Raw genomic sequence first — 18706 nt, 5'->3', positions numbered from 1 at the left:
AGAGGATGATAGAACATGTGTTGAAACATTGGGGAAGAACTACCGTGTTACTAGACGAAGCAACAGAGGGCAAAAACTGTAGTGGAAGACGAAGCCTAGATATTGGTTGTAAGTGATACACTGAGGTGAAGAGATCAGCACGGTTGAGGATGTGGTGGCAGGCCACATTAAATCGGGGTGGGAATACTGATAAAACAAAGCGGGCATCGACTGTCATTTACTTGGTTCCAACTTGACTCGTTAACGTTGCAGCGTTTTTCGTTACTGAATTGCTTCGAGCACCAAAAATTAACTACCATCATTCAAGGTGTGGTAGACAGGGAGGTAGGCAGTTCGAATTCCGGTGATAGATAAGTTATTACGTGGATTTGGACCCAACGAAAGATGGAGAAACAATATTCTTAATCAGGAGATAGTACACATCGCTCTTTTGTTAAGACCCAAAATTCTCTGAAAAACCTTACTAAGTGACAACATTTAAGATTATTATGGTGATCCATTGATTGGAGGAGAGCTCAAGCTTTAAGGCAGTAATTTTCGATAAGGGAGTAGTCTTCGATTACGTACAGGAACCGGTTTCACAGACTCCCTTCATGATCAGTGATCAGAAATACAATGTTAGGCTAAACGCGTTCATCAGTTCCCTGAATAAAAAAAGCGCTAGTGCTTAGACAGAAAACTAATCCACTATGAAGGAAATACATCATTTTTTGGAAGATATCATTTCGAACTGGACATCTGAAAGACCTCTCATGGTATACCAAACAACATTGACTCACGACTCATTCTATCAGCTTAACTGACTTGTATGATGTACTCTATCAGATCAGAAGTATTCAGAAACCTCTATGTAATGCGGAATTGATCACTAGAAGCCCCAATGTGTGGACCCGCCATTATAAAAAGACTCTGGGGGCACTGTGTTGTCAGTCGAAAGCCACTACGTGCTCAGTAAGGAGAGCTCAATGACTTCGAAATTGGACTAGTTACTAAATGTCACCCGAGTAACAAATCTGGCCAGGAACATTTCAGCCTTTCTAAAGATGCCCAAGTCAACTGTTCGAGATGTGATGTGAAGTGGAAACGCGAAGCTACAACTACAATCTACCAAGACCTGGCAGACCTCTACAAGACAGGTAGCATCACTCATTGTAGACGATGATTCTAAAAAATGCATATATCGACGGAAGGCATCATTCGTGAGTTCCATAGTGATACCAGCGATCTAGATAGCACAAAGTCTGTGCGTAGGGAGTTAAAAATGAGGTGTTACAATGGTCGTGCAGTTTCTCGTAAGCCACACATTTCTGTAGTGAATAGCAAAGCCACTGGACAGTGGATGACTCGAAACGACTGATTTGGAATGATGACTCGCTACACAGTGGCAATTCTATGGTAGCGAATGCGTTTGGTGAATGGATGGAGGATGTTACCTGCCATCACGTGTAGTGCCAACAGTGTATCACGAAGGTGGTGGTATGTTTGTTGTGGGTAAGCCGTGGTCCCCTTATTGCGCTTAAAACACTAAATGAGGAAGTATATGAACACATTTTACAGCATTGTGTTCTGCAGAAAGTAGAGAATCGTTTGTACCAGCACAACATTGCAGCCTACAGTAAAGCAGCATTTGTGAAGCATGGTTTGTGGACAATAACATTCCTGAAATGGACTGGCCTGCCCAGACTGCTGGCCTAAACGCATTGGAACACCTTTGGGACGAGTTAGAACGTCGGCTTCGCTCCAGACCCCAAAGTCCGACATCACTATTCTCCCTGATTTCTGCTCTTGAGGAAGAATGGGCTGTCATTCCTCCATAGACATTCGGACATCTCACTGAAAGTGTTCCCAGAAGAGTTCGCGCCGTTGAACTCCCTCTTGGTAAGGATATAATGAAAACAGACAGAATAATTTTTGATCTGTGTGATAAACTGAAAGTATTGTAGAAAACGAAAAAAATCGTATGATGTAGGTGTTAAAACGTGATCAGCGTCGCTTCTAACTACAAAAGACGTTAATAATTAGTATTCTTCCCTTCTTTTGTCCAGCAAACAAAGACTGACTAGCTCTTTTAAAATTACCGCTGGTATAGAGGGACGTGATTGCAATAGCTCTTATTAAAAGACAGTGTTAACAGCAACTGTATGTATATAGACTGAAACGGCGACTGAAAATCGCCGGGGAATCGAACCCAGGTCTCCAGCTTTCTAGGCCTGTGCGTTGGCCACTAAGTCACCTTGTCACAGCGGTTCGCACAACTGCACGGATTAACCTGGCAATAAGCATGAGACCGAGGTTCGATTCCCAGCCTCGGTACAAATTTTCACTCCTCGCTTCAGTCTGTGTGCACAGGACCATATCTGTATGAGACCAGTAAAGTCTCTGAAATTGTGTCATTTCATTTATATAAATAAGTGTGTGAACTATTTAGTTAAGCGCTTTCAGAAAACGGAAGTATATTTGTTAACTATTAAAAAAAACTTCTTTTATTTGTAATACAGTGCCCTCATTTGAGATATTTAAGATAGTTTTCCGAAGCTTCAGTCCTGTAGTGTTGGTCGCTATTGCTATCGGTCTAACAAATTTTGTCAATTACGGCTCTTCATTTAATCTTCAGCCAAGTTAAAGATAAATGTTTCATAACCAAATTTCGTCGCTTTTTCTAAAAACAGTGGTCGTACCGGACATAGGCTGCCAAGTACGTTCAGCTTACCGTATTCGTCATCGCAGTGTTCACGGAATAGTAATTAAACATACAGGCTGGTTGCAAAGTGGACATTAGTAAGAGTGCAATACACCTTTACGTACAAACGAATCTATTTCCGAGTGAAATTCCTGAGATCTTTATTAACTCATGCTCTACTGAAATGTATTCCTCCGATATGCGTACAAGTAATTTAAGCGAACCTTTTGCTCTTTTGCCCACAAGTAGTTAAAAATATTGACATAACGTCAACATGTTGTTGGCGTCATAATTGTGTTCGAGTATTAATGTGGTTTTTTGGAAATAATATCAGTTTTAATGCAAGGATTAACGATGGTAACTGTAACTTTCATTTGCATTTGAAGCATGTTTTAAGACCATTCGAACCACAACGCAGTACACTATGCAAACGCGGCACGACACGTCACAACGTCACCAAGTGGGCAGGTGGGCAGGCCCGTATTAATATCCGCTAATAGGTGACCTGATATTCTTGATCAGACAGTGTACATGAAATGTTAGTCACCACCAGCGCATCATGTCAGACATGAGACAATATTTCACATTTCCGTCGATCTCTTCTGGACATACTGAGAGAAATGAAACAATAAATTCACTTACGACCAACACGTAATAATCTCTGGAAACGGCAGAGCGATACTGTAAACAGGGGTCTCCAAACTGTTCAGACGAATATAGCGACGGTGCACGTACAATAGATTCACAATTGCAAACGCATCAAAATTTTACATATTTTTGAAGGAAAAATTTCTTTTTAATTTGGTATCAAACCACATGACATAACTAAAATCCAGCTGCGGAAACGGGTTTTGGCAATCTGAGAATGATGTGCGACACCATTGGTAAAGGAAGCATTGTACATACCACTTTCCTCGAAACATGGCACTTGTGAGGAACGAAAGACGTGTACCTGATAGTGTAATGATTAATTCGATTTTCCTAACCCTTCATACCCTTCTATAATTTTGTTGGGTTGGGATGATTTTGGGGGGAAGGAACCAAACAGCGAGGTCATGGGTCTCATCGGATTAGGGAAGGATGAGAAAGGAAGTCGGCCGTGCCCTGTCAAAGAACCATCTCGGCATTTGCCTGAAGCGATTTAGGGAAATCACGGAAAACCTAAACCAGGATGATCGAACGCGGGACTGAACCGTCGTCCTTCTTGAATGCGAGTCCAGTCTGCTAACCACCGCGCCACCTCTCTCGGTTATAGTTTAGTAACCGTGGATATAGTGTAGACGGGTAGTGGCTTGCGGATACATAGAACGTGTTACACACAAACGTATTGTACTAAGGCAAGTAATCTATCTTCGTCCAAGCTTTTCCACAAACGAAAAATATAATAGCGTACATAATTTACTATTACAAACTCCACACAGACCACTGTAGCGTTTGCAGTAGGAAACCACACAGCGATGGAAATAAGACCGTGAGTATTGACAGTGCGAATGGAAGTGAAAAATTGTAATTTACATCTTTAGTGCGAGTGCATTAGGAGTCATCATGGATGTCACGAAGACGCTCTCGCCAGCACTGAGGCAGAATATGTACGAAAATAACAGAAACTGCTGTTGAACATGCAGCAAGTACATACGTAGGACTCCATTCGGTGACAACTCCGTAATTGCATGAACCACTAAGCTGTAGTTATGTAGAAAGTGTTTTAAAGTTTTAGCGGAAATGCAGGCCTCAGGAAAATCATGCAACGAGATCCCAGTAAACCCACCACTAAGCGAGAGCAGTTAACTGTTGTCTTACCAACTGCAGGAACAATATTTGCAGAATTGGCTAATTCGGTTCCTGCCAACAGCGACACCCTAGAATTCGTTGACAGGGCACAAAGGCACAAATGATACTCAGTCATCAAAGCCAACAGCAATCCTAGAGGAACTCTCAACGGTTTGATTTATGCACTACCTAATAATGGTCCAGAAAATCCAGACACAGGTCCGAGATGCCACCAACATTGAACATTCCGGCCGAATCCCATAATCCGCAATGTGCTGCGGTGCCGAGGCAAGTGTTGGGTGGTGTACCTTGTTCGGAAGAGATCTGTCTCCTCCTTCTTTTGCTATGAGACTTCATCACGGCTGCTTTGTTCCAGGATTGTAGTCCAGACTAAACATCTAGTTCGTTTCTTTAGTGTTCTCCGCATCTTTCGTGCGCATGCCATTGCGTTATTCCTTCATCTGTTGTACTTTACCTGACACCTGCTGGTGCAATAAATACGAGGCAGGTCCTATCAGTGGATACTGGTGCGTCGTATGCCCCAGCGCCGGGATGTACAGAGGACGGGCAAAAATACTGATACACCACGAGGAATACATGCTTGAATGTAACTACAGATTCTAGCGAAGCCTGCAGGTTGCGCTTTTGTATTTGACCAAGAACGACACCTGCACGGTGCCCTCAGTACGTTTCAAGTGTCAGTCCAGGTGACAACAGTGTTCCGTATAGTTGTGAGTGCATTAGGGGACGGAGCTAAGTTAATTCGAACGTGAGCAAATAATTGGTGCTCGTGTGGTTGGTGCTTCCGTAGCCAAAGATGCGGCGGTGTTTGGTGTTTCAAGAGGCGTCGCAACGAGGATTTATACCGTATACAGGGAACGCAGAAAAGCATCATTTGCTAAGCCACAACGTGGACGAAAATTCGTGTTGGGTGATCGAGACACATGGTTATTACAGAGGATTGTGATGAAAAGTAATCGGATGACATATGCAAAAGTCACTGTAGAGCTGAATGTCGCACTCGTGAAGCCTGTCAGCACCAAAACAACACGAAGGGAATTCCAAAAGCAGGGGAAGCTGGCATTCCAAAAACCACTGATAAGTGGTGAAAATGCTCGCAACAGCAGAACCTGGTGCCGAAACCATGAAACCTGGACTATGGAAGAAAGTAATTTGCTCCGACGTGTCTTGCACACAGTTTTCAATTTATAGCCGTGTTTAAGTCTCAAGAGTGAAACATGGCTGACGTTCGGTGATGGTAAAGTGTCTCTACACGAGCCTGTTCATGATTTTGCCATACCACACAGCTTCATTTGTTTGCATCTGGCACCTCAATTGTTGGTGCAAACGGTCTATTACCCTAGATGTAAAGAAGAAAAGGGGAAATACTGAGCAGCTGAGTGTGTTTGTGGTGGCCACAGTACACATCCATACTGTAACCTCCCCACAATTTTTCGAATGACGATGTTTAAATGTTAACGAGAATAGAACCTAGTGTAACCTCCCAGCAAATAAAATAATTTATTGACAATGACAATTAAATGAGAAATAGCAATATGAACGAAGTGTAAGCTCCCCACAAAAAAATGAAAGTCAATTCAATAAAAATGAAATCTCAGTGACAATGAAAACGCAAATAGACCGAAATGTCGATCTTAGGCCCTAATTAAACTCAAAATTCTTACCTCAGTAAAACTGCATCTGCTCTTATTTTCGACATAGCTTGGAGGAAATGCATCGCAAAAATTCTTTGAACTTAAGTAAATTTTTTCTTTAAGGAAATGCATGGGAAATTTTCTTTCAATAAAATGTTTGTTTTGTTAAAATGCTTTGTTTGAAAACAAAATTATTATTGGGGCGATTCTTGAACAAATTAATTACAGTTAAGATACATTACATTATCAGATGTGCGCAATGCTGCTTCATTACCTTATTTAAAAAATATACCTCGTCCTGAATCTTGACCAGAGTCCCATGTCGACGCCCGCCGACTCCTCACACAACTCCGATTGTGTCTCGCGCGCTACTAGCACTGACTGAGTGCAACCAGCAACTACAACTACCGACTCCCTACATGCAACTGAACTCTCGCACGGTCAAGCGCAGACTAGCAACGATAAATAACTCTCTGGTCAGAGATTCTGTCATGCCTCGCCATCGCTGCTACATAACATACGTGTTTCAATACTTCGTTTTAACATTTCATTGGGTTATTGGTATTTGTCGGAGCCCCACATGCATATCTGATACATTTAAGACCCATATTTCAATGTATCTTTCTTTCCTCTTCTTGTCCGATCAGTTGAATCTGTGAATGAGAGTGTGCAAGGATTTTAGTGTGTAGATCCCTGGGAGTGTAGTAGTCTGCCACTGTGTCAGAACAGCCAACTACAGGAAACACGAACCATGTCTCCAATAAGTCTGTGTTTTCCTTGGACGAAACTTTTGTATAGGTTGGCACCACAACAGGGGTTCCTCTGGCCACTTCCGCAGGTACGGGGAGCGGTTTTGGATGGAGATCGAATGCTCGTGGAGTGTTCCGTGGGATGCGAGACGGGTGAACCTGCCGGCGGTAAGTGTAGCTTTTTGACGAGAAGTTAATGTTGCATTTAATGTAAGTTTTTCAAAGCTAGTCAAAGTAAATGATTCCTTCCATCGTTCATAGATTATTGTCGTGTGTGACATTGCCAATTCGCGAGTGTTAAATGCGTTAAAATCCAGGGACGGTGTACGCTATTGTTCACCTGAACTGTTAACGAAATACGTGGAGCCGTGTTGAGTTTATTGTGATTCATTTCATTTTGTTTAGTATCCCTTTCGCGAGAGCATGTACATTTCGTATGATTTCCGTGATTTTATGACTGAATTTTGTGCAATTCGTCTCACATGAGAACTTCTTTTCTGCCCCCTTTTGTTTGTAAGGACCACGTGATCGTGATCTAATGGGAAGTCTACAGTACCAAGGCCACAGCGACCTTCCGCTGTACGTTATGTGAATTAATTGTGATTTTTAGCCAGCCGGTGTGGCCGAGTGGTTCTAGGCGCTTCAGTTTGGAGTCGCGCGACCGCTACGGTCGCAGGTTCGAATCCTGCCTCGGGCATGGATGTGTGTGGTGTCCTTAGGTTAGTTAGGTTTAAGTAGTTCTAAATTCTAGGGGACTGATGACCTCAGATGTTAAGTCCAATAGTGTTCAGAGCCATTTGAACCATTTTGTGATTCTTATTTATGCTTAATTTTTATAGAAATTCACTTTAATAGAAATTTTATTCGTTTATCCTGCATGTTAAAATCAAGGGAACAGTCCCTCTTGCTACCCACGTGTGCTGTGGTGAAGGTTTTTAGTTCTTTTCCTTCCTCTTAGTCTCTCAAGTGGTTGTGAATTAAGTATTCGTGATTAAACCATTCTTTGATTATTCCGCTTCCATAGATCATAGACCTTGCAGGAAGTAAAGTACTGGGTTTAATTAATAAGCGACGTTATAAATTGCAGGCAACAGCAACCATTATATTACTCACTATACATATTCATGTGCGCAATTAAATTTACCGATCTAATGAATGTTCTTTTGACAGAATTTTTGTTTACGTTCTCAGTGCTAAAATTCCACTCCACGCTTCATCCAGGTCTGATGTACGGCACATCCTACTGCGTTCCGTTTGCGCGAGAGTTGTATTGAGACCATATTTTACCCCCCCCCCCCCCCATGTTCAGATTAATTGTAAGTATAGCCATTAATTGTAAAGATATCTTTCATTGAATTGTCAGCCATATCATAGTATTCTATGATTCAATATGATTTAATGGGTCATATGGATACTGTCCAAGATATTACTGTGAAGTTTGTGTGACCATTTTTGGAGATCAGATCCATTCCATAGAGCAGTCTTAGTCCCTCAGTGATGATGGTGTGTTGTAAGACCACAGGGCCCCTGGACACACAGCTCACTTCGTCCAGGAGTTGTTTTGTGAGCACGATGGTGAATTGTCGCGTCACACCTGGCCACCACAGTCACCAGGTCTTAATGTTATTGAGTCTTTTTGGTCTAGTTTGGAGAGACGGATGCGTGACCATTATCCACCTCCACCATTATTACCTGAACTCGCCATTATTTTACAGGGAGAATGGTATGCGATTCCCTTGAAAACGATACAGGACCTATATTTATCCATTCCGAGACGAATGAAAGCTGTTTTGAATGCTAACGGTTTTTCGACATCGTATTACGCATGTTAATGTGTTTGTAGTGTTACCATATTTTTATCCATCCCCTGTGTCTTCTCTGACAATATAGCGGCATTAAATTCGGTCCACGTGCATCAGCTAAATAGCCCCTGTGTCACGTTGGTCGCACCACCTACTGCCTGTTCCAGGTGATGACTACAGAGTCGATCTTTCACTAACGATGTTGGAGTTCGACTTATAGCAAGTACAAAATCAAAGCAACTTTTATCTGAGCTATTCCAGGATATGATGGCCTCGTGGGATCTTCATGTATAGTTAGTTTCTCGGCGCGAGTTCTACTTTAAGGATTTAGTGTGAGTAGTGGCGAATGTCTTAACTGTCACTCTATGGAAGGTCGTAGCTTTTTTTTTTTTTTTAAGGAACTGTCTACCTAGGAGAGGGAAATTACACATTGTGAGGGCGGATACCGGGCGTGAGGCGTGCGTCATGAGTGAAGCCTTGCTTGCAGCAGGCCGGTCCGGCGGCTGGCATCCACAATTGCTCGGTGACTCCCTCCACACGCTGTGGGCGGCGCAACTCGGAACGCCGGACCGCGATGCAGTGCGCAATCCCGACAGGTTGAAATGGTGAAACGCTTGCGTGACTGTCGAAACAGTGCCGAACGACCTCACTGGAGCTTCAGCTAAGAAACCTGAGGGGTAAACTCTTAGGGTACGGTGAACAATGTCATGGGATTTTTGGAGAGAAAGACGTGCTGGAGGGGTAGTGGTGTTGGGTGTCCCGCTAAGAAAACGTGGCAGTACTTACAGTTGATTCAGTAAACAGTACAAGCTCACCTTAAGTATTTTTCTCCTGAAAATAAATAATTCTGACTTCTAAATTCGGTCGCCAGTCCTGAACGGACAAATTGTAAAAACAGTTATGTTCATCCAGTTTGTAACAGTTAATGAGTTTACCTTCGAATAAATGCAGCTTTAGTTTTTAGTACTAGACTGAAAAACGCAAGATATTTAATGACTGTCTGTCTAACAATCAACTTTGCAAAACTATTTTCAATTAAAGAGAAGTTAGTTATTACTATCGAAGAATTTAGTTTTGTTCTGAGAAATTATGCAACTTAATTTAATCAAGTACTGCTGCTATACGATCCTCAAAATTGCATTTCTCTACTTTCTTATGTAAATGAACTGTACAAATTTTACGTTAACTACAATCTCTTTTCTAGTTAAAAAAGTTGTTCAAGACATTATTTGATTGGAATTAAGCAAAAGTAATCATCAAGTACTTGTAAAAGAATGTAGAGCTCTTCAAAATGAATTACTAGTGTATTGTTCACAAAAAACAATCGCAACAATTTCCTCCAAAAAGGTCTTCCTGCCCTGTACAATGCCGAAGACGAACCTGATTGTCAGTAGTTTCCCCGTACAGACCCAATGCAGTTCAGAATATGCTTCTAACACGCTTCCACAATATCCTTGGATCTCATATTATTTAGACGGACTAAACGTGCCATATTGGCTACCTTTTGGAACCCTTCTTGATGTAATGGCAGTACAGTTCTTAAAGCACCATGTTTTGTCAGGAAGCCTCTTGGGGACACGACTACAGTTTACATGAGACGACTTATTACTGCAGAAGTGCTAATTACCGCCTTCTTCCATAAACTGCACCAATGGCAGCACAAAATATCAAAACTATGTAGAACACAGTATTACGTGAACCTTACTCAATCACTACTCGCTGGCTACCGTGTCCTCTGCACTCTCTCTGCTGCACACGTCTTCCAAAGAAGAGGCGGACCAAAAACCGTGAAAGACGAGGGCATCTGCTAACCCCATAACAATTTTATACGCTGGGCCAGTCTTCTGTGCATTTCCCCCAAAGAATTGGCGTTCCATAAACGGAATCAACAAGAGGAAAAGCTTCGTAGTTAAAACTTGTAATGGCTGCCGTATTTCCATAGTTCAGTTCCACTCTTTCCTTTACAATAAATTGCTTCTTTCGCAGGACGACGCCAAACGCACACAACTATGATTGGCTAAATACATACGTCCATAACATTAGAATAAAGTGATCGACTGCTAATTACAAAATACTTATGCAGTCAACTTATGACCTCTCTCTCCTAATACCAAACACTTCGAAATAATCTATACTAATAATAAAACTGCAAATTCGTCGTGACTGCCTGTTTGTTTTAACATGTTAATCTCCATAACTACTAGATAAAATTACATGGGATTTTTCACAAGTAACTTTAGCGTAGCTTAGGGCAACGTAAAGATTTTTTTTCATCAAACTCAAGCCACGAAAAAATGGATATCATACACATTATGAAAATGCGTGTACGTATGTTCCACATCTCCTCCGACACCTGTGGATCGATTTCAACAAAACTTGGTGCACATATGAATTAATGTCTGGAAAGAATCTCTGTGGGTCTAAGAACCACTTACCTACCAAAGGCACGGGGGTGAGGCTGAAACAGAAGTGTAGCCCAAGGCGAGCGAATACCCTGACTTTATTCATCCAGTATTCGGAAGTGAGATCACATCGTGACTTACAACGAACTTTACACATAATTTCAAACTTCTATGAAATTCTTGCTCGCTGATAACCCGCACAAAATGCTGAAAGGTAAAAAGTGTATCGCTTATTACATTTGGCTGTTTATGCAGTAAAACAGTCGCATCAGGCATGAAGCTTCAACTTTCTGACCTCTTTGCTACTAACTCTACTTCTTGTAGACAGCTTTCATATTTACCACTGATTGTACTTGCAAAATTATATCAGTCTACGACACGTAGTTTAGGAGATATAACGTCACAATAACTGAGATGTGTAAAAAGCTGCCGCATCGTGCTTTACGTTTCAATTTACAACCTCTTTGGTTCTAACTCAACGTATGTGGCAGACAGAAACTACAAATGGCGCTGAATGTAGCTATAAAATTGTACCATTGTAAGATTCGTAGTTCAGGAAATATGAGGTCATAAACATTGAACTGCGTGAGAACGAAACTGCAGAGCGAAATTCGATAGAGATGTGGGTGAAATATGTGTACAGATGTGCAAAATAAATGTGACATGTGCGCATACAGACGAAAAAAGCCACGGGTAAAAAAATTCCTCTTAAGCCCCTGGACTGCTTCCAACCAAACAGTGCCGGAAAACAAATAGTGCACCCTTTTAAAGGTTTCCAATTCACTTAAGATTTATTGTTGCAACAGTTCATATGGAGTACATGAAATCCTTGTATTTACAGATCAGGTATCGACCCATGCTGGTTCAAATGGTTCAAATGGCTCTGAACACCATGGGATTTAACATCTGAGGTCATCAGTCCCCTAGAACTTAGAACTACTTAAACCTAACTAACCTAAGGACATCAGACAAGTCGATGCTCGAGGAAAGATTCGAACCTGCGACCGTAGCGGTCACGCTGTTCCAGACTGAAGCGCCTAGAACTGCTCGCCCACACCGGCCGGCTAACCGATGCTGAAGAAACATATTAGTACGTGGTGTAGCCACCATGGGCAACAACGCAGGCGCTGACTCTAGAAGCATGCAGTCGAACGTACAGATGGCGAATACTGTCCTGGGATCAGCGCCTGCTCGACCCGTTCACGTAGTTCTGTGTGAACTTTAGACTGACGAGTCGCACAAGTCACTGCTCGTGCCATCACATCCTACACGTGTTCGATTGGAGACACGTCCGGAGGTCGTTCTGGCCAGAGAAGCTGTCGCACCTCTTGCAGAGCACGATGAGTTTCACGGGCAGTGTGTGGACGAGCATTATACTGTCGGAACAACGTATGACCTTCCTGTTGCAAGAATGGCAAAAGAAGGGGGTCCAACAACATTCTGCACGTACCGATAGATGGTTAGCTTCCCCTCCAGATACACGACAGGTGGACGAGAGTCGTAGCTGATCGCACTCCAGATTATAAGACCCCTGGTGGGACAGTGTATTTTGGACGAATGCACTCTACGCTGCAGGGCTCACCAGGTCTACGTCGTACGTGCAAACGACCATCACTTGGGTGCAGAAAGAATCTGGTTTCATTGCTCATGACTAGGACGCGCCACCCTTCCATCTTCCAAGTGGTCGTCATGTGGCACCAGTCCACCCGTGCACGTCGATGCTGTGGCGTGAGTGGAAGACGGGCTAGAGGTGCGCGTGCCCGTAGTCCCACTGCTAATAATCGGTTCACAACACTTTGTGTTGCCACGTCTGGGTTCACAAGCCCTCTCGTCGGTGCTGTGGTAACTCTACGCTCTGCCATTGCTCCTCTCACCAGTACGACGATCCTATTGGGCTTCCGTAGTGTGTGGACGTCTAGAAACTCGTCAAGGTGTAAGAACGTTCGGGCGACCACCGATACCAGCACTGTTGCACAATTGATACAGCACGTCAACGTCGTGTGGCAATTTTCCGAAAGGGTACCCCGCGACTCGGAAGGCCACAATTTGACACATTTAAAACTCTCTAGATTGACTGTAGGGAGCACGAGTGCGTCTCCATGGCATGGTTGCCTGCTTGATTCACGCTTTTGTACCACACTGAGGCTTCTGGCTGTGAGTATTCCCTATTGAAAGCATTATTACTGTACATACTATCCCCCAGGTGTCACATGCCATCATCGGATCAAAGTAGACGTCGTCTTTTCAAGTGTACTACTTTTTTTTTTTTTCAAATGGTTCAAAATGGCTCTAAGCACTATGGGACTCAACATCTGAGGGCATCAGTCCCCTAGACTTAGAACTACTTAAACTTAACGTAACCTACGGACATCAGACACATCCATGCCCGAGGCAGGATTCGAACCTGCAACTGTAGCAGCAGCGTGGTTCCGGACTGAAGCGCCTAGAAGCGCTCAACCACAGCGGCCGGCAATTTTTTTTTCCGACCGTGTATTACTATCTGGAGAGAAATACTGTAGGATAAGACCCAGGAACCTCCTGTTGAGGTGGCGATGATAAGTTGAATGAGAAGGAGGAGGAGGAAATGGACAGACAGGAGGAAAGAGGAGTTGGACTAATAGAACTGAAATAAACAAAATATCCAGGGAATGAAGAGTACTCAGCTAGTCGTTAATAAGCTGTCTAACTTACGGACGACACATTACGAAAAATTAAATGTAACGTTGTTCCGATACAATGTTCTTTACCTTTGGTCAGAAATACATGGACAGTGTGATGAGTCTAGTGTACAAGGACTATCGATACGGTGACCATTGGCCTGTTCATGAATGACGTAGCAATAGAGAGAGAAGCTGCCCTGCTGACAGTCCGCATTGTCCTTGTACTTTTTTCTTTTTTTGTTTTTGCTGCAAACAAGCCCGTTTCCAAAACTCAAGGTATGTGATTTGGCTGTTGAGTACTATATGGCTGAGCGAACAATATATCAGTCCTCGTGGGGCCATTGAGATCGTGCGTGGCGTTGTGTATGTTCCTGCTGAGCCCGTCGTTCCCATACTTGTAAGCCAACCATGGGATCCCGACCAACGTGAACAATAACATTACAAAATAATAAATCGGATTGTCGATAAAGAAGGATCCTGCCGCTGTGGAATTATGGAACGTGATGGCTAACATGTGTACATCTTATACAAGGCATAACATACGCTGAAACGAAAAACATTTAAATGCTATTTATAAATTATAAACCCACTGCGTAATCTTTCCTTGCGTGCAGAAAGTGGATGCCGCCACTTTCTTTTACTTTAAGTGGTTGTAATGAAATGCTGATAATTTGTGTATAGAAGCATGTAGTGCACTTCACGTCAGTTTAGCGTTGGTTGCAAGCCCCGTTAATAGTGCTGAAATTTTAATGTTCTGCTGACTACGAAGAGGAAGTAGCAGGTAAGCTCACCGGACAAAACATTCGTCGTCCTTAAGAAGTAATTACAAGCGTCATTCAGTACCGTGAAGTTCCGGCCCTGGACTTGATAGCCGCCTGGATTCGGTCAGGAAATGAGACCACAAGGTTGTGCAGATAAGTCGCATCGAGGTTAAGCCACTCGCTGAGAATTTGATTGTGAAATTCCACTAAAATATGGGGATGGTGATATCGGCGTATTACCCGCTGTTTCAACATGTCCCACAGATTTTCAATGGTGTCCGAGTCAAGTATAACGCATGGAATGTGTGTTATGGGCGTAATAAACCCACAAAAAAAAAATAGGTGCGGTGGGGCCTGATGCATTGATTGAGGGAAGGAGAAAATTCTGGACACAGACTTTTGATGTATATCCTCAGAATGCGGAATAGTTGGTTGGTTAGGGTTCCAGTACAATACTGTAGTTGCGCAGAAAGTAAAAATACCTCGTAATGTCGAGGACAATTTTTTTTAAAATATTTAAATATCTCAAACACTCTATATCCGGCATGGGTCGCATCTTCTCAGATAATAATGCCTCTCACAACATGACTGGACATATCCGATACTTAATTAATGAAAATGATGGAAGAACATGTGTTTTTAGCTACTCAAAATTTTTAAGCCATTGTAGCTTGTATCGAGAAAACAATTAAGGGTCCGTTATTTTGTTCCAGCACTTCTCAAACAAGTGCAAGAATTTCTTTGCGGGGGGAGACGTACTAATCCAGCGACTGACATTCAGAATTTATGGGAAATCATTATCATTGGATTTTAAGGCTATTTAGGATGTTTAAAGTGGTCCTACACCATATTAGACAGGCTTCCATTTCCATCAGTCTTGTAAAAAAATGATTACATTGATGCCGGCCGCGGTGGCCGACCGGTTCTAGGCGCTTCAGTCCTGAACTGCGCGACTGCTACGGTCGCAAGTTCGAATCCTGCCGCGGGAATTGATGAGTGTGATGTCCTTAGGTTAGTTAGGGTTAAGTAGTTCTACGCTACAGGGGACTGATGACCTCAGATGTTAAGTCCCATAGTGCTCAGAGCCATTTGAACCATTTTTTGGTTCCATTGAGTAAACAAAGGTCGATGATAATCTTGGATTCGAAAATTTAACTTGCCTCCCCACAGCATCTAATGTATGCACCTGCCGAATTTTCAAGCTTCAATGGTAGAAATGCTTGTCTATACTACTACTACCGAACATAAATTACGCCTCTAAGGCAGATCGCCGAGGTATGGTACGGCTCATATAAAAATTTATAAAAATAGGCAACTGCTTAAGAACAGTGTTTGTAAAACTTTTTCTTCTGTGGGAACTTGATGCTTGCATACTTAACTCAAGTCGTAGTTGAAATAAATGGTCTGACGGATAGGGGAGTAGCAATCTGCGACTGTTTGCTGATGAAGCTTTAGTGAACGAAGAAGTATCGTTGTTGAGTTACTATAGGAGCAGCTTGCTCTAAGCATAAAAAAAATGCATTTATGCAGATGTATAGGAAAACCAATCCTGTAATGTCAGAATGCAGTATCAGTGGCGTGTTGCTTGACATAGTGAAGTGATTATATATCGAGGCGTAATGGTGCAAAGCGATACGAAATGGAACAAGTACGTAAGACAGGATTTAAGGGAGGCGAATGTTCGACTTCGGATTATTGGGAGAATTATATTACCTTATTACTAGGCCTGGGTCATTAACCAATCGTGACTGGACAGACTGCATCAGCGTTACATATACGTGGGCTGGAACTTCAATAGTGGCAACTATTTATTTACAGCTCGTAGAAAATAGATACGTTTTTCAGAGTTCTTCGAAGTAGTCACTAGCATTTCGTATAACCCGTTTCCAGCGATGTGGAAGTCGTAGGATGCTCTTAGCAGTGCCAGTTATATTGACAGCTCGAGCGGCGCAGTCTATTGCCCGACGAATTTGTAGCAATTCTGAAGCGAATGCCGTGAAGCGTTTCCTTCGGTTTAGAAATCGAATTGAACTCACGAGGGCTTTACTCGGGGGAGCGCAGTAAGTGGTATAGCAGCCCCATCAGTCAAACAAATCAGTACCAGCTTGCACTGTACGTGCTTGAGCATTGTCCTGCAAAATGATGGTCAGGTCCAGCAGAAAGTCTCATCACTTCCGTCTCAATGCTGTTCATTTTTGGAACACAACCTACGATCAGCTTAGAGACAGAAGTGATGACACTTTCTGCAGGACCTGACCATAATTTTTCAAGACAATGCTCAAGCACCTACAGTGCAAGCTGTTACTGATTTGTTTGACTGATGGGGCTGCTATATGCTATACCACTTATTGCACTCCCCTGACTTAAGCCCTCGTGAGTTCAACTCGGTTTCTAAACTGAAGGAAACACTTCATAGCATTCACTTCAGAACTGCTACAAATTCGTCGGGCAATAGACCGCACCGCTTGAACTGTCAACACAAGAGCTATGAGTATCCTACGACTTCCATATCGCTGGCACGGGTTATACACGGTGCTGGTGACTGCTTTGAAGGTCAGTAAAGCTTTGAATCACGTATCTATTTTTACGATCTGTAAATAAATAGTTGCACTATTAAAGTTCCAACCCTCGTTTAAGATTTCGTTACAATTTTATACAACATACAGAAAAGTATTTACAATAAGGGCAGATATAACGTATTAAGACAATATTATTTTGTCCTTTCACTTTGGTCATTATTGAAAATTTCTCGAATAGAATATAATGGGCGAGCTGTAAATAAATAGTTGCACTATTAAAGTTCCAACCCTCGTTTAAGATTTCGTTACAATTTTATACAACATACAGAAAAGTATTCACAATAAGGGCAGATATAACGTATTAAGACAATATTATTTTGTCCTTTCACTTTGGTCATTATTGAAAATTTCTCGAATAGAATATAATGGGTGTTCTTCCAAGTCCAGTGAAATTGTCCTTTTGAACAGTCCTAGCGGCAGAGACTGAACTTCTTGGCCCAATGTGAACATTTTTAGGGCTACCGCTGGAAAACTGTCTTGCGTTCCAGTCAGTTGACAACTTGGTACTTCAAAGTTCCTCTTGTTACTGGTGTCGTGATTATGAATGTCTTACCCAATGCTGAAATCACCTTGGTTTTTCTTTACACTGCTGAGGCATAGAAAAACTTATTGGTTCAATACTGCCATTATCAAATGGTTCAAATGGCTCTGAACACTATGGGACTTAACATCTGAGGTCATCAGTCCCCTAGAACTTAGAACTACTTAAACCTAACTAACCTAAGGACATCACACACATCCATGCCCGAGGCAGGATTCGAACATGCGACCGTAGCGGTCGCGCGGTTCCAGACTGTAGCGCCTAGAACCGCTCGGCCACCTCGGCCGGCTGTCATCATCCCCAACCTGGTAAATATAGGTTTGCAGTTCTTCTGTTTTTTGCTTGATGTAATGATCTTGACAGCTTTTTTTTGGAACATTAACACCTCCTTACAACCTGCGGAGTGTTCCCATAACAGCAAACCATAACTAATATGGCTATGAAAGAGTGCATAATAAACTGTTAATAGGTACTGTTCAGGTTATATACACTAGTGGCCATTAAAATTGCTACACCAGAAAGAAATGCAGATGATAAACGGGTATTCATTGGACAAATATACTAGAACTGACATGTGATTACATTTTCACGCAATTTCGGTCCATAGATCATGAGAAATCAGTACCCAGAACAACAACCTCTGGCCGTAATAACCCCTGGGCGTTGAGTCAAACAGAGCTTGGATGGCGTGTACAGGTACAGCTGCCCATGCAACTTCAACACGATACCAGAGTTCATCAAGAATAGTGCCTGGCGTATTGTGACGAGCCAGTGGCTTGGCCACCATTGACCAGAAGTTTTCAATTGGTGAGAGATCTGGAGAATGTGCTGGCCAGGACAGCAGTCGAACATTTTCTGTATCCAGAAAGGCTTGTACAGGACCTGCAACATGCGGTCGTACATTATCCTACTGAAATGTAGGGTTTAGCAGGGATCGAATGAAGGGTAGAGCCACGGGTCGTAACTCATCTGAAATGTAACGTCCACTGTTCAAAGTGCCGTCTTTGCGAATAAGAGTTGACCGAGACGTCTAACCAGTGGCACCCCATGCAATCACGCCGGTTGATGCGCCAGTATGGCGGTGACGAATACACGCTTCCATTGTGC

The 18706-nt window shown here is 42.6% G+C and overlaps 1 protein-coding gene across 1 annotated transcript in view; it reads left to right on the top strand.

The window, feature by feature from the left end:
• Nucleotides 1-9121: 9121 nt before the first annotated feature.
• LOC124606180 (ice-structuring glycoprotein-like) overlaps nucleotides 9122-18706 on the top strand; it is a 29125-nt gene continuing 19540 nt past the window's right edge. Inside the window, exon 1 of the mRNA XM_047138147.1 lies at nucleotides 9122-9235. Coding sequence (XP_046994103.1) covers nucleotides 9122-9235 — 114 coding nt within the window. The remainder of the gene's footprint in view (nucleotides 9236-18706) is intronic.

This window comes from Schistocerca americana, chromosome 3, assembly GCF_021461395.2.
Source record: "Schistocerca americana isolate TAMUIC-IGC-003095 chromosome 3, iqSchAmer2.1, whole genome shotgun sequence".
Lineage (NCBI taxonomy): Eukaryota > Metazoa > Arthropoda > Insecta > Orthoptera > Acrididae > Schistocerca > Schistocerca americana.
Note: the sequence above shows the minus strand (reverse complement) of the source record. Positions and strands in the feature narration are given on the sequence as shown.